General features: G+C 35.6%; 1 protein-coding gene across 3 annotated transcripts; it reads left to right on the top strand.

The window, feature by feature from the left end:
- Nucleotides 1–1,140: 1,140 nt before the first annotated feature.
- im:7151449 (complement decay-accelerating factor) lies at nt 1,141–17,067 on the top strand. 3 transcript variants are annotated; one of them, XM_067374088.1, is made up of 11 exons: nt 1,141–1,440; nt 2,438–2,620; nt 2,722–2,821; nt 2,902–2,972; nt 3,181–3,360; nt 11,086–11,397; nt 11,530–11,565; nt 13,326–13,349; nt 13,863–13,923; nt 16,600–16,670; nt 16,879–17,065. In XM_067374088.1, the coding sequence occupies exons 1-10, from the start codon at nt 1,377–1,379 to the stop codon at nt 16,661–16,663; spliced, it is 1,095 nt and encodes a 364-aa protein (XP_067230189.1). In that variant the 5' UTR covers nt 1,141–1,376; the 3' UTR covers nt 16,664–16,670; nt 16,879–17,065. The 3 variants fall into 3 exon arrangements, with proteins under 3 accessions (XP_067230189.1, XP_067230188.1, XP_067230190.1); XM_067374087.1 differs by having other exon boundaries at nt 11,530–11,622; XM_067374089.1 differs by lacking the exon at nt 3,181–3,360 and having other exon boundaries at nt 11,530–11,622; nt 16,879–17,067.
- The last annotated feature ends 811 nt before the right edge of the window (nt 17,068–17,878 follow it).

Below are 17,878 nucleotides of genomic sequence, written 5' to 3'. Positions count from 1 at the left end.
TACTGATGAATACATTGAAACTATCATGTGAACATGGGTGTGCTTCACAGTTTCATCTGAATTTATTTTACTTTGACTTTCTGGAAAATGATGTTAATATCGATGTGTTTTTTTCTGAAGGATCAGCAGCTTGTTCAGCTGTGTCCGGGTTCCCTGTTTGAGTCATTAAACTCTTTTGTGGTTAAACACAGTTACTATAGCAATCAAAACCACTATGTTTCTATGGAAATACTCACATTGAAGTTAACCATGCGTCACCAAGCACAGCATGTCAAAAAAACTAAAACAAAACAAAAAAAAAGTATAAAATAAAGGCTATTTTATTATATAATAAAGGCTGATATTAACAATTAGACATATGGTAATAATTGCCATAATGGACAGAGGAGGAAAACATCATTGTAACTATAGGCACTGTCAAACATAATATAATCCAAGCTTGAGGTGGAACGCTCTTGTTAGGGAACACCCTTACACTGACTCACACATTCCAGTTCAAGATGAAGATGGAAAGCGGAGACTGCCTTCAAGACCTCACCAGACTGGATTCAATTGATTTTTTTACACTTTTGTTATTCAAATACATGCACTCTATAGCAACAGCATTCAATTATTTGTTGTACAATGAATGATCTTAATCATGCATAGTTTTGGAAGTGTTTTTGTCATGTTTTACATACCAAAGTCATCCACAATGTAGCAAAAACTACTACTCTTTCTCCAGTATGTGGTAGTATATATGTATACTGTGCGTGCATGTTTTCTGTTTGCATGAATACCCATCTTTGATATATAAAGAACAGCTTTAATTTGAAATAGTTTTTTTTTTTTTTTTTTTGCAACATTCTAAATGTCTTTACTTCACTTTTGATCAATTTAATGCGCCCTTGCTGAATAAAAGCATTAATTTCTTTTTAAAAAAATCTTACTGACCCAAATTTTTGAACGGTTGTGTAAATAAGTTGGCAAATAAGACCAATATATCATACTGTCAAAAAATAAATACTTGTTATAAACACAGCCAATTTACTTGAATCATATTTTGACAGTGTTTAATCTCAGGGCAGGCGATTTTGGTGGGAGGACTGACGTCACAGAATGGGCGTGTTTTCTTTCTTTCTAATATGAGTGAAGGTTGCTTTTACATGTTTAGTCGTACACGCGAATCTACGAAACGCCTTCTCCTTTTATTTGTTAATTGTTTTATTTCATTCTCCGGCGAGACCACTTAACTTATCATCGGGAATATCTTTGTTCGTGTAGTGCTTTTCTGTTATTTCATCTGAATGCCTTCAGCCCGTTAAATTTCCTGTCAGCTGTAGCTATATTCACGACAAGTGTTTACTGTTTTAACAAGAAAATCTATTTAAGTGACGATGACAAGTGTGAAGGCTTGGCCACTGCTTCTACTGCAGTTTTCACTGGTGTCTATGGAGAAAGGTGAGCTAATTTCCTTACCGTTGAGTAAAGTCTTGTTAAAAATCGTTTTTAAACTACATCAACTTTTCGCTTTTCGCATCGAAATAGCTTGAGCAATTTGTTAAAGAGATGTTTCTGAGGTAGTTAGACTTGTGTTTTGTGAGTAGCCTATCTGAGTTGCTGAATAATAATAATAATAATACTAAAGCCGAATAATCTTTCTTTTTATCCCCCTGCGTTTTCAACATTAATGTTATGTGATAAACAGTCTACTGCAAAACCACGAGATAACCGGGTGTTTGGTTGATCTATTCCTTTGAGTTTGATTGAAATGCATTTTTAAAACAATCTCGAAAATTAATAATCAAGTGGGAAAAAGGCGTACTGGTAGGGTATCAAAAATATATTTCTTGGAACTTTCCTTTAGGTGGAGCCACAATACAATAGTCAAGTGCATACATTTGACTGCTTTCAGGCTTTGTAATACAAATAAAATACAATTAAAAGGGAAATCACTGCTGTGATTTTGGGGTTGCAAGATTGTTAACACTATATATACTTAAAATACAGCAACAATGTAAAATTAGGCCTAATATAATTTAAAACAACATTATTTTAATGTTTTTTTTAAATTGCAACTTATTCCTGTGATGCAAAGCTGAATTTTCAGCATCATCACTCCAGTCTTCACTGTCACAAGATCCTTCAGAAATCATTCTAATATGCTGATTTGGAGTCTAAAAAACATTTCTTCTTATTGTTATTATCATCAATGTGCTGCTTAATTTTTTTGTGTAAACCATGATAAATTCTTTTTCGGGATTGAAAAGTTCAAAAGAACAGCATTTATTCGAATTGAACTGAAATCTTAAATGTTTTACTGTCACTTTTACTGTTCTGAATATAAGTACTTATTTCTTTTTTTTTAAAGTCTTACTGACCCCAAATTTTTGAAGGTATGACTAAAATCTAGTTATTTGGTTGATTATTTATCCTGTGTCTGTGGTTGATTTTGTAGGTTGTCCGTTTCCTGATTTGAATGGCAAAATTATTTTGTCTGCGGAATCCAGACAGAAGAATAATTTCCCAGATAATTCACAGGCAGTTGTGGAGTGTATTAGAGGACACGAGAGAGAGGAAGGTTCAGATGTGATCATCTGCAGGAGTGGGAAGTGGAGTGATCCCGAATTAAAATGCAAAAGTAATTTAGTTTTGACTTCATTTTTGAATTGGGCCATTTCCTATAAAAAAATGGTTGTAAAGTTGTCCAGTTGTAAACTGCTATGTTTGCACCCATTTCAGAGATAGACTGTGGATTACCTGAAGATTTACCACATATGAACTACTCCATCACAGAAGGAACGTTGTTCGGTGCCCGCATAAAACCCATATGTGAGAGGGGGTAAGAACTGCTGCAGCCCTTGCTGTCCATACTGCACTCATAATGTAGCAAATGATTGACTTATTTTTTCTTGAACCCAGATATGACCTGGAAGGATCAAGTTACTGGCAGTGTCTTGTATCTGGCTGGAGCGGAAAGTCTAAATGTTCTTGTGAGTCCTCGCCTTTGAATTTAATTTTTTTTTTTTTTTTTTTTTCAGTTAACATTTATTTTGTTTTAAGGAACAAAAAAAGTTTTTTTATGGTTTTAGTTAACTATTTTGATCATTAATATGCACATTCAATATTATGTTGCCTAGAACAACTTTACAAACAGTCAAAGCTGTTGTAACAGCTTCTCTGTCATTATGTCTTTCATAGTGATAATATGTGATGAGCCAATTCCAATTGAGCATGGAAAGTTCTCAAAGCCCAGGAACATTATTCAGCTTGATGATGTCATTGAATATTCCTGCGATGATAGCTACACCCTCGTTGGAGACAGATTTATTACATGTGGGCAATATTGGGAATATAATTCACCACCTCCAGAATGCCAAGGTTAGTTTTTGGATTTAAAGTTTTAACTCTATTAAATTCCAAGCATAAAGTCAACCACAATCGTCAAATGCTCATCCCTGCTGCATTCCTGTTGCTCAAGCAGTAGAGCATGGTGCTAGTGCCGCTAAGGTCATGGGTTTGATTTCCAGGGAATGCACGAGCTGATAGCGTATACCTTGAATTCAATGTAAGTCACTTTGGAAAAGAGTGTTTGCCAAATTCATTAATGTAAATGATTAAGATTTCTATCCTAATCAACTGCACTGAATCACAGTGGGAAGCTCCGCCCACATAGAAATTTCATTGGTCCAGCACATAGCTCCACATAGCTGTGTTTTTAATATAAAATAGATTCTAAGTGGCTGTGATTGTAGAGATTTGCATATTATTATTACTTTTACTGTGGATAAGCATATTAGTTGTCGCTGAATCCGAAATTACCCGGAACAATTTGTCCCAGGAACTTTTTTCCCGCCAGGCCTATTGCTTTCCATAGCGGTCTAAAGTACCGTGAAGATAGTCCGGTGACATAGTACTGCGAGCGACTTTCTAGTTCCCGCTGGATTTTGACCTCTGCATATAGGCTTAATAAAGCCTGAACCTCATCATCGGTCTATCAGTCGTCCCACCCCCAAAAGTTCTGGAACAAATGTGACATTTATGCAAATTCATGCAAAAACCATCCCGCTCAGTCTAAAATATAAACACTTATAATAGGGTTACCATAGTGAATCAGGGTAAGTCAAATATGATGATGTATTAACTGATAATGTTTGTTAATTTTGAACAAAAAAAAGTAACCTTTAAGTTAAGGAATATGTAAAGGTGCCCCGATTTGACCCTAAATAGTCTGAACATGAGTTTGGACTCGCTTGCGCTGGTGTTGCAGCAGCATTGCGGCTCAGCATGTTAGAACTGGTGGAACATCTCTAGCAGCCTGCCGAACTCATCTTGCTTTTCTTGCACAACAGAGATTCATTGTCCTTTCATTTTATTGCATTATTTTGTATAGTCCCCTTACTGAACTGTTTATTTGCCTTAAGTTGCATCTCTAGGTAACCTTCTACCTGAAGGTTGTCTTTTTCTTGTTCAGCAGGTCCTTTAGGCCTTTTATAATATATTTTATTTTATTATTTTTTTGTCTTAGTTGAAGTAAAGTGAAGTGATGTGTAGCCAAGTATGGTGTCCCATACACAGAATTTGTGCTCTGTATTTCACCCATCCAAGTGCACACACACAGCAGTGATTATTGAACACACACACACACACACACACACACACACACACATGTTTGTTTTTGTGAATTGTGGGGACTTTCCATAGACTTCAATGCATTTTACACTGAACAAACTGTACATTCTATCCCCCTACCCTGCCCCTACCCCTAAACCTAACCCTCACAGGAAACTGTGCAAACTTTTACTTTTTCACAAAAACTCATTCTATATGATTTATAAACCCATTTACATTGTGGGGACCGCTGGCTGGTCCCCACGATGTAGGTGAACTCAGGTTTATATTACATCATGGGGACATTTGGTCCCCACAATGTAATATAAACAAAAGCACACACACACACACACACACACACACACACACACACACACACACACACACTGTGAACAGACACCCAGAGCAGTGGGCAGCCGTTTTTGCTGCGGTGCCTGGGGAGTGATTGTGGGTTAGGTGCCTTGCTCATGGGCACTTCAGTTGTGGGTAATGAGAGAAGAAGAAAGCACTGTTCATTCACTCCCCCCACCTACATTTCCTGCTGGCTCTGAGACTTGAACCCACGACCTTCGGTTTACGGGTTACAAGTCTGACCAGTTATATATGCTGATGTGATCTGTAGCCTTCAGTGACTGCTACTAGTCTGTCTCCTCCAAGCCCTACAGAATCATCTCAGCCTTATGTTTCCATTTCATCATAGTCCTGGTGGTGACAGGCAGTTGAATGTTGTTTCTGTGGAGGAGATCTATCCCTCTCTGGTACGATCAGGGCAGATTGAGGAGTATCAGGTTTCTGTGTGTAGCAATGCTGGAAAAATATTATACAAAATGAAGTGGGAGTGGTAACAGTGAGAAGAATAAAATTGTGTTTTTTTTTTTTGTTTTTTTTAATGAACAAGACCAAGCATTTTCGTTTAAAGGTGACGTAGAACGTCTTTTTAAAAGATGTAATATAAGTCTAAGGTGTCCCCTGAATGTGTCTGTGAAGTTTCAGCTCAAAATATTTTATTAATTTTTTTAACTGCCTATTTTGGGGCATCATTAAAGATGAGCTGATTTAGGCTGCGGCCCCTTTAAATGCTCACGTTCCCCGCCCACGGAGCTCGCGCTTGCCTTAAACAGCATAAACAAAATTCACACAGCTAATATAACCCTCAAAATGGATCTTTACAAAGTATTCGTCATGCAACATGTCTATTCGCGTAAGTATGGTATTTATTTGGATGTTTACATTTGATTATTATTGCTCCATCTGCCATTTTTCTCTGTTGTCCTTGCTTGATTACCTAGTCTGATGATTCAGCTGTGCACATCCAGACGTCCTGCCCTTGTGTAATGCCTTGAACATGAGCTGGCATATGCAAATATTGGGGGCGTACATATTAATGATCCCGACTGTTACATAACATTATGTTGAGATTCACCTGTTTTTCGGAGGTCTTTTAAACAAATAAGATTTATATAAGAAGGAGGAACCAATGGTGTTTGAGACTCACTGTATGTCATTTCCATGTACTGAACTCTTGTTATTCAACTATGCCAAGATAAATTCAATTTTTAATTCTAGGGCACCTTTAAAGGTGCTAAAAAGGATGTTTTGTTTTATACATTTTTGCAATATTACCTGAAACTGTCTTTACTAACTGATGAAAGACTATTTATTAGGTGCACTGAAAGGAATATTATTAATATACATAATCTGTGCACGAGGTAGGGCCTTAAAAACATCAGCCAATCGTTTACGCGATGATCGCCCCTCTGGCTTGTCATTCACTGCCATGACGTTCCTTGTGAGAGACGAGCGCGGCTGCGCACTCCAGTAACTTTCCACACTCCACAGACGCCACATGCAATGTTTTTGTCAGGAGACAGGAGTAACAACTGCATATTATGAGTTACCTGCGGTGAGTCCGACATAATGAATCCACTAACACGACACAGCGAATGCCGGTGGTAAACACTCGTGTTCCAATACTCGTGCACGAGTTTTGGGAGGCGTTCCCTCGAAATGAGCTGTGAAGGAGGGGGGTTGTTCTTACGCATGCGCTCATTTAAAAAACTCAGTAACAGTCTTTGGATTTTCAGTTGACGAAAAGATCCTCTTTAGCACCTTTAAGGTTCACTAACCAATATGCAGAACCTGTTTTTTATATTAATTTTTACTAGCTTTATTTTTGCTTTTTGATAATCATTAGATTATATTAACAATAAAACCGTAAGTTTTATACACATACAATAGGCCAATATGAATATATTTATATGAACTGAACTAAAACATATGAATTATTATTAATTATCATTACTATACAAATATATTTATGCAATATTGTTTTGAGATCCAAATAGCTGAAATTTTATTTTAATCTCTAATTTGGCTTATCTACCCATTAATCTTAAAGTGCTACTGTTTCTGACTTGAGAATGAATGGTTGTTAAAATGTAAAAAGTAAAGTAAGTAAGCCACTTTACCAGTTGACACTGTTGTTTCCACTCAGTGGTTTAATGGGTGCAATTTTTTTTTTTAGCGTCCCATCAAATTGAGCCATTTATTTGTATTGGCACACCTGATATTGAAGAGCTGAAACATTTCAGTAATGTTTAAAACAGAAATATTTCTCTAAATGTTTCTTTCCAGAGAAACATTCTTTTATGGTCTTGGATTATAAAACGATTTGGAATTTTGTTTTGACATTTTGTTGGGTTCCACTTTACATTACTGAAATTCCATGCATGCTGCAGTGTGTCAGATGTTTTGATCAGAGTCCTGAAGTGCTTTCAATACTATATTTTGCGTATCACATTGTGCCAGTATTTACTGCTTTACAGAAAAGCATTTTACCTTTGTTTAGCTTTGCATGTTTTATCAACTTAAAAACAGTTTCCTTTCTATTCCCAGCTATTGAATGTCGAGTTCCTAAAATTAGTTTAGGTAACCGGACTGAAGGAAATCCTCCGTTCTCTTATAAAAATGAAGCCGCATTTGAATGCTGGCCAGGTTACAGGATGAAAGGTTTAGCTCCGTCATTTGTGTGAAGAGGGTGGCTGGTCTGCCCTTCCTGTCTGTGTTGAAGGTAAGCTTAACCTTCTGAATGCAATAATGGATGGGATTTTTTCTCAAGGTGTGGATTTATGAGATGAGTGATAAGTAGACAGAATCTGCAGCGTTTCCTGCGCTGATTTCAAGGAAAACTCAACTGAGCTGATGTCAAGGTCAAGGTGGCGGCAATAAATGCACAACGACAGAGAATACAAAGAACAATCTTTAATCACAAATACTCGGGAAACTACAGGGCAAACATAAGAGAAATAGCAAAATGCATTGACATAAACATAAACGAGACCGAATAAAGAACTGGATGAATTGAAGGCTTAAATACACAGACTGAGTAGTGAATGGAAAGTCAGAACTATTAGGAACTATGAAAGTCAGAAAATTAGGAACTATGGAAACTAATAAGCACAGGGAACTCAGGCAAACCAGAACAGGGAAAACAGAACCCAAACACAATGAAACTAAACAGACATAGAACTGCACATTACAGCTGAGTAGCCTACTGTACTTTTATTTGTAGCTCAAGGCACCATCATTTAGACAAATGTACAAGGGCCAACGGATCGGAATCTGTAAGTCTTTCTCCTGTGGTTTTCTATTCCATATGAATTCCATTACAAAAAAGAAGTTTATTCAAGTGCTATTAGTATACTTCTTTAAACTAATATATATATATATATATATATATATATATATATATATATATATATATATATATATATAAATATTTCAATTAGTGGTGGGCCGTTATCGGCGTTAACGTGCACTCTTATCGGGCGATTAAAAAAAATATCGCCGTTAATCTAGTCTCAAAGTTGGGTTGGGAGCTGGGTCTATATTTAGCGCGGATGTATACCTAGCCGAATTGACCCTTCGCAAAGACCCACCCCCCTTAGTTATTGTTGCTTTGTCCAACAAGCAGTGGCGCTGCCACACAGTGATAAATGCATCACGCAAAGAGGACACTGACAACACGTCGACAGACAAGACAGAGCCGGTTACGTAAGATATTAAACAAAGTCCCAGCTTTAAAACTGTGTAGTTTTTTTAAGAAATTCAAACAATAAAAAACGTTTTGTTGCTCTTTAATGTGTCATGACCAGGGCTTGACATTAACACCCGCCAACCCGCCAAATGCAGGTAGATTTCAGCTGAGACAGCCACTCCCACTAGCCACTTTGGCGGGTTGAATATAATTTCAGTTTACAGCCAAATGATCGTCGAAGATCGTCGTAGCACAACATTACAATCCAATCACACAATTCGTTATTTACGTGCAGTTAGTGAAGGAGGGATAGGCGGAATTGCGCTGAATGACACACAACAGAAGCGCTCTTGCGTGCGCTATCTCTCTCTGTCGCGCACACGCGATCAGTTCTCCTTGCGCCTGAATAGTCAAATACACATGCATACAGATGTCTAAATGTCCATCGTGTGGAGTATCTCACGTGAATACAGTCGGTTATGGCTTAAGTGGACACAAACAGGTGAGTAATAACTGAATATGTGTCAGTTAAATCCATGCATTCAGCAGCCCAATTAAATAGGTCATTAATGTTAATCAAACAACAAAAGATGTTAAATGAATGTAGGCTATGTTAAACCTAGTGTATCTGAAAAAAGATTATTTTTAATTTACAATTGTTTTTGTAATTTGCTTCTTTCTTCTTTTATATAGCCTAACACAAATAACTTATATTAGCCCATGCTCATATTGTCCACCTCTTGCCCACCTGTACATATCAGCTGATATACAATGTAGTCTTGATTTGGGTGGTCAATCTGCATTTAAAAGTTTGAAAAGGTTTTAAATCTTCTAAATCAAGTAAAATTACTCAAAAATAAAGTAATTTAAGCATAACAAAGTCAACTTTAATCATATAAAATGTAATTTACCAACATCAAAATTGTGGCCAGTGAAAATGCTGAGTGGCTAGTAACTTTGGAAAACCACTAGCCACAGTGGCTGGTGAGCAAAAAAGTTAATGTCAAACCTTGGCTCGTGACTCAAGAGGCTCAAGAGGCTCGTAAACCGATCATCTCTTACTACGAGTCCACAGCATCAATGAACATAAATGAACATGAGAATCAATGTCGTTTTAAACGCGGAAAGATGTCAATATACACAATTTTTCAAGTTTAACTCCACTGAGGTTAATCTTCTAACTTCTGACTGCTTTGTCGTACAAAATAGTGGATTACTTTTAGTCATTATTTGAGTAGCACACCTATTCTGAATGCCTTTGGCAGAATTTAAATGAGCCATTTTAATCTAGATTAATCTAGATTAATTCCAAGATTACAGTGAGATTAATCTAGATTAAAAAAAAATTTAATCTATGCCCACCACTAATTTCAATCTACTTTTTATGTACTTCTCAGAAATATACTTAAAATTACACTTAAGTACGTGACTTATACTGTCAGAAAAGTTGAAATATTTGGCATATACTTGTACTAAATCTTTTCATTGAGATTGGAGATTTTCACAAAGTTTTACATTCTGTCTTATAAACATAGTTTGCTAATATTGATTTATAAAGAAAACAGATATGTTCCTAATTCTGAGTGAGAATTTTTTGTCGTCCACTGGTAGTATGTAGGAATTTAAAAGTTAAAATTTACTTCAAGTACAGTTAAAGGTATATTTAAAGTATAAAAACTAACCTAACCTATAGGAACATAGTGGTATACCTACAGTGAAAAATATTTAATAAATATTCAACTATAAGCATTTTAAATTCACTAAAGAAAACTTAGAAGTATACTTGCAATATATATCCACTAAACTAGTAGTTTACTGCGCTTTTCTTCTGTGTACTTTCATAAACTAAAAAAAGTATTTGATCAGTATATAAGTTCACTTGTAGTATAGTTGCAGTACAAACAAAAAAATGCAGTTGTAAACTAGTTGTAGACTCAAAGTTTAATACTGTTACACTTAAAGTGTATTTAAAAGTATACTTTTATACACTAAAATTGGGGCAATTTAGTCCCAAGTAGTACTGAAATACAAGTATACTAGTACACTGATATTAGTATACTTACTACATAAAGTATACTTAACTTAGAACTTTACTTAAGTATACTTACTTACAGCACTCTCTTCTACTCTCATTACCCACAACTGAAGTGACCTTGAGCAAGGCACCTAACCCCCAATCGCTCCCCGGGCGCCACAGTAGAAAATGGCTGCCTACTGCTGTGTGTGTGTGTGTTCAATACTCCTTGCTGTGTGAGCACAAATTCCAAGTATGGGACACCATACTTGGCTATATATCACACCACTTTAACTTTCACTTAATAAAATTAACTTGAAGTATACTTATTTTTTGTAAGCTTTATGTTCTGAACTGCCTAGATGTTTACAGCATGTGGAATGTTGTATTGGAGAAGATGGCAAAAGTAGGTGATGACATTAATATTTTCTTTCTGTCATTATAGCACCGACAACAGCAATCACTACTACAAACGAAGCCACAACAACAGCAACAGCTACAGACACAACAACAGCAACAGCTACAGACACAACAACAGCAACAGCTACAGACACAACAACAGCAACAGCTACAGACACAACAACAGCAACAGCAGACACAACAACAGCAACAGCAGACACAACAACAGCAACAGCAGACACAACAACAGCAACAGCAGACACAACAACAGCAACAGCAGACACAACAACAGCAACAGCAGACACAACAACAGCAACAGCAGACACAACAACAGCAACAGCAGACACACTTTCAATTGGTAAGGAGTCTAGCCCATATAGCATCCTTTATTCTGATGCCTGTATTGTGTGTGTGTTTTTTTTCTCAGTTTTTTTCACTAATTTTTTGTTATGCTTATGCTGTAATAGTTATTTGATATGTTGTATTGCAGAAAGAATTCTATATGAGCCTCTTACTCCTTCACCAAGTGAGTCATCCTTTAAATCCAATGATACAACTACTTTTGTGAAACAGAAGTCAAAAGGTACAGGAGTATAAATATCTTTGAACTATCTTTGATAATTCCATGAGCAACAAATGTTAAAGAAAACTTGTAATATCATGGGAGATGACTCTCATCCCTTGAAGGTTCATTTTGACGCACTGCCCTCTGGACGAAGATTTAGAAGCATTAAATGTTCATCTAATAGATATAAATTTACCTTTGTTCCAGAGGCTATTCGTCTCTGCAATTTAAAGTTTTAATTAGTGTGTATGATGCTACTACCCTACTAGAATTGCCCCTTGTGGGATTAATAAAGTTCTTAACTTAATTATCTTAACTTAACTTTGTACTGAATTAAATGTCTGACTGCCCCTAGTGAAGAATTACGGAAGAGGATTAGGGCCAAGCAATAACAAAAAAATAAAACCATCTCGAGAATTTCGAGAAAAAACTCGTTAAATTTCGAGAAAAAAGTCGAGATAAAATGTTGAGAATAAACTTGTTAAATTACGACAAAAAAATTGTTAAATTACGAGAACAAATTTGTTAAATTGAAAAAAATGTTGTTAAATTTCGAGAAAAAAGGCGAGATAAAATGTTGAGAATAAACTCATTAAATTACGAGAAAAAAACTAATTAAATTTAAAGAAAAAAGTCGAGATAAAATGTTGAGAATAAACTCATTAAATTATGACTTTTTTCTCGAAATTTAATTACATTTTTCTCATAATTTAACGAATTTGTTCTCGTAATTTAACAACTTTTTTCTCTTAATTTAACGAGTTTATTCTCAACATTTTATCTCGACTTTTTTCTCGAAATGTAATGACATTTTTCTCGTAATTTAATGAGTTTATTCTCAACATTTTATTTTGACTTTTTTCCTCGAAATTGAACAAATTTCTTCTCAAAATTTAACAACTTTAATCTCGAGATGGTTTTAATTTTTTATTATTGCTTGGCCCTAATCCTTTTCTGTAAAGAATAAATATAATAAAATGTATTTGAAATACATTTATTTTGTGCTAAGTATACTACAAATACATTTACATATTTATGTGCTTAATAAAAATACCTGTACTTTTGGTATACTACTTAAAGTCTGCGTAAAGTAAATCAACTAAAGATATACTTAAGCATATTTGATTGTGCTAAAGTAGAACTATTGCAAGATTACTTTTGGTACTCTTTATATGTCTTGCATTTAAAGACTGATATTATACAAAGATCATACAATCTTTATTAATAGTAATACTAATACACTTTTTAGGCATAATATTAAGAAATGTGTATTGTGCAATAAAGAAATACTCCAAATAAGGTTTAATTATTTTTATATATATATATATATATATATATATATATATATATATATATATATATATATATATATATATATATATATATATATATATATATATATATCAGTAAGTCTTAAGTGATATGTCAATAAACATGTTAATGGATTTGAAGTATACTTGGTAAATAAATGTATTTTAAATAGATTTTATTTTATTTTTTTAGTAGGGTGTATCACCCTCTGAGAAAGAAATGTGGTTACTGTAGTCAGAGCTACATAGGTCACTGTATAATATAACAGTCAGTGATGATAATGAGTTGTTTTGTTAAAGTTCCAAGTGAGAGTGATCATTACTATGAGTTCACCACATATCTATTGAATGTTTATTTCCTTTTGTTCATGTATTTCACTGTTTCTAATAACACAAATGTTGATCTTTCAGATGTTGTCGCTCTGACTATTGGCGGTAAGCATCTGAATGATTTGGATTAAACTATAGACTTTTATATATATTGTTCAAAAGTTTGGGGTCATTCAATTTCTTTTTTTAAACAAATGAATACTTTTTAAAAATGTTTTTACATTTTTGATTTTCTATTTCAAATGAATGCTGTTCTTTTGAACTTTCTATTCATAATCCTGAAAAAAATGTTCCACGGTGTCTAGAAAAATATTAAGCAGCACAATCAAAGGATCACTGCAAACTGGAGTAAAGGCTGCTGAAAATTCAGCTTTGCCATCACAGGAATACATTATATTTTAACATATTAAAAAATAGAAAACTGTTATTTGAAATTCTAATATTTCACAACGTTAACGCTTTTAATGCATTTTTGATCAAATAAATGCAGCCTTGGTGAGCATAAGAGACTTCTTTCAACAACATTAAAAAAATCTTACTGACCTCATACTTTTGAACGAAAGTGTATATGCACCACTCTTCTCTGTTTACTTAAACATTTTAATAATATTTTCTCAGCCTTCCTATTCACCACAGTTATAGCTATATGTTTCGCATTACGGTACAATAAACAGAGGGGGTGAGTATATCTTTTAATCTGTCGATTGCTATGAAGTCATTCTAGCTCAGCTGACCTAAGCATGGCAGATTGTCACTCTGATTCAACTGCTTGCTGCTTAGACATGCATTGACTTGATGCTTTCTTTTGCTGTCTCTTGCATGAATTCCATCTTTTCATATGCTGTTCCTTCATGATGAGGGTGGACAATAATGCTTCACTTTGATGCATGTTTTCACTAGTCAGAAAGCTAACTGTCCGTGTGTTTAATTTGTGGCTACAGCTCACTTTTAAAGTGTCCCTATTATGCTTTTTCGTATTATTTACTTTTCATGTAGTGTGTGATATAGCTGTCTGTGAATGTAAAAGGTCTGCAAAGTTTCAAAGATCAAAGTGCATGATAAATGGAGTTATTGTCTCCAACAATAAAGAACTGATTCTGAACCGCCCAAAATGAGTTGTCAGCAGGGCAGTAAAGTCGCTGCAGTTGGGGGGCCCGCTTCAACCCCCGCCACCCCACTGACAGAAATTAAATGTTCTCAACCCCCGGTAAAGTTAGCCAGAGGGTCCAGAAACCCCAGCCTCTGATCGTCAGTAATTCCAGTTCCTTTCTGCACAAACCTATGTTTGTAACAAATATGCATAATAATGCCACTCAGGATCGTTTGTGGTAAAGATATTTCAGTGCTATATCCTCTAGTAGGTTTATCTAAAGCCAAACGTGTTCTCTTTCTCCAGACACGTGCCACATTAAAGCCTCGATTATACTCCAGTTCGGACACGTAACGTTACACAGACAGCTGTGGACAGCAAGGACGTGGACTGCTTGTATTTACTTAAAGTGTATGCTGGGGTCCGGTCAGCGGACGTGTTCCACATATGCGCAGTAGATCAGCATGTAAACAAATGGATTATTGCACATCTGGATGTCCTTTATATTGTTTTAAAGGTGCAGTGTGTAAATTTTAGCGCCTCTCGCATCCCTCCCTTTTAGAGAATCTATGGTGGCTGTCTGGCCGACATGTCGTCTGAGAGCAGAGAGTAGCTTGTGTGAAGCAATGAGGTTTCTTCTTACTTCTAACAAAGAACGGTATCTGCTTGTAATAAACCAGGCGACTACTGCTACTACTACTACTGCTTTGTGCGTATTCAATGTAGTGACGATGCAAGCATGCCTCTAAATACAAGAACTATTTAGAACAACAACATAGTAATGACAAAACACACTCTGTAGAGTGTTTGTCCCTTTAGGGCTGCTGTAGAAACATGCCGGCGCGCATAATGGTGACTTGACATGAAGGGGGGGACCTATGGTGTATGAGATAGTAATGGCTCATTCTGAGGTAATAAAAACATAATGGAGCAGAGTGAGCGTTTTTAATTCAATCCAGTGGAAGTTGAACGTAGCGCTCAATCGTGAACATCAGGCTCCCCTGTAGCATCTCACTGTAAACCTCTACTGGTGCCAATTTGGTAGACATTTCTCAACCCCAGTTTAGAGAGACTGAATCCTTTATCTAACCGTTCCAGAAACTAGTTATGAACAGAAAATAGTTGGTGCTGAAATGTTTATAATGAGAACTTCTTTTTTTTTTTTTAACCCTGGATGCATAATATGGGACACTTTAAATTCTCAGTTAATAATTCGATTCTGTTGTACAATGACAGAAGTGCTTTTTGGCTGATCTGAAAATTAGTTTTCAAAGAAGTCCATTAAAGTCCATGCTTAAAGGGATAGTTCACCCAAAAATGAAAATTTGATGTTTATCTGTTTACACCCAGTGCATCCAAGATGTAGGTGACATTTTTTCTTCAGTCGATCACAAATGATGATTTTTAACTGCAACCGCTGCCCTCTGTCAGTCAAATAATGGCGGTAGATGGGAACTTCATCTATTAGAGTGAATAAACCCTGCTTAGACAAATCCAAATGAAACCTTGCGGCTCATGACGACACATTAATGTCCTAAGACACGAAACAATCCGTTTGTGTGAGAAACCGAACAGTATTTATATCATTTTTTACCTCTAATACACCACTATGTCCAACTCCGTTCAGCATCGGTTAGTGATGTCTGATCGCGCTCTGACAATGGCAGTGATGTCTGACACTCATTGAAGTATATGCGCGAGACATCACTGCCGTTGTCAGAGCGCGATCAGACATCACTAACCGATGCTGAACGGAGTTGGACATAGTGGTGTACCACCATTATTTGACTGACAGATGGCAACGGTTGCAGTTAAAAATCATCATTTGAGATCGACTGAAGAAAAAATGTCACCTACATCTTGGATGCACTGGGGGTAAGCAGATAAACATCAAATTTTTATTTTTGGGTGAACTATCCCTTTAAATTTGTTAGTACTTCCCAGCATGCTCACCAGGTTACTAATTATTGGCAAACAACCTCAACCTCAAGAAGAAATTACTGCTGGTTAACCTTGTAGAAACATTATTACAGTATGTCTGGGCACATAATGAGCTTCAGCAAGTAAAAAAAAAAAGGTCACAAAGGAAAGATTGGTCTGGTGCTGCTAACAAAATGACAAAAATAACTAATGACTGACCAGATACTAATGACATCCAAACAGCATGCAGAACGGATTGCTAATTGAATATTTACAAAAAAAATGAATGTGTCCAATAAATAATGTATTGTAATGACTGTCTCCTCGTTTGATAATGCTGCATAGTTCATACAATACTGGCGAAGAACTGAAGACAAAAGAGGAGTTAATGGTATATCAGAGTCTGTAAACCCAAGGTATTTACCCAAAATCTTCATAAGCTTATATGAAGTTTTGTTGTTGTTGTTGTACAGCCACAATCGAATGTCTTCATCTCAGACTAATACACTTATTAGTTGAGAGTTAGTTCTGGCTTTAGTTGCAAAATAGTCTGCATGAATTATTCTTAATGTGTTCTTGTTTTTCATTTTCCTTAATGTGTTTTCTCTGGACTTTCAACCACAGGGCAAACAATCGGACGGCTCCTTTGTTCTAGTGTTGTTCCTGCAAGTGGACTGCTTGAAGCTTTCAACTTCAGTGTTTTTTATAAACTAGTATTTTATTTATTTATTATTGCTATAACATGTTTTGCTGCCAATTATTGACAAAAACACAAGATGGTATTTTTGTATATTTAAATAAAGATTTTTAAAATACTTCAGTGTGTTCTGCCCCTCAGTATGACCTCAGAATTTCACCATCTTGTTAAAGAGAATCCACCCAAAAGGATCTCTGGCATGTTTCCACTCATGTCTTTTCACCTTCTTAATGTCCAGTTTTAGTCACAGTTTAGACATTGTAAAGTGAGATATTGAAAGTACACCACAGCCTGGATCAGATTTTCTGTGACCATATGACTACAGGCAACCTGATCCCGAATGAGCAGACGTTCTTGATGCGTGTTGTAAGAATGATTGCAATCCCCTTTCACAAGAATTCCTTTTACGTCAGCACTAGACCAAACAGCAATGTGGTTACCAGGATAATGGCTGAGATAGTTTCTGCTATTCAAATCAAATACTTCAGCTGAAAAGTCATTTAGACAATGTGCTTTTCATACAAAGACCTTGGCCAAACCCATGAAAGCAAAGATAAACTTTTAATGTTCTCAGAAACATTTAAAATATCCAGTAATAATAGTTTTTCTTACAGCTTTTTTATTTTTCATAAAAGGTATTAAATATTTTTTTTTTTTTTTTTTTAATTATGAAAAACAAAACTTACTGTTAGGCTAGCCAAAAAGGTTAAAATTGTAAGTCTGATTCTTAGAAAAGCTCTCTGTATAATTTGTGGGTCGAGGTACACACTAAAGTTTTAAAACTTAGGCTTAGTCATTTTTTGAAATCCTTAACCTTAATAATAGTGCTGCTAACTCTTAGAAGGAGAGGTTACATAAAGAAGCTTAAAGGGTTCTGTCAGGCACTTCATATGGTGAATGTGATTTCACCATGTACAACCACTAAAC

Source organism: Chanodichthys erythropterus, chromosome 21, assembly GCF_024489055.1.
Source record: "Chanodichthys erythropterus isolate Z2021 chromosome 21, ASM2448905v1, whole genome shotgun sequence".
NCBI classification, from domain to species: Eukaryota; Metazoa; Chordata; class Actinopteri; order Cypriniformes; family Xenocyprididae; genus Chanodichthys; species Chanodichthys erythropterus.
This window is presented reverse-complemented; position numbering and strand designations above follow the sequence as displayed.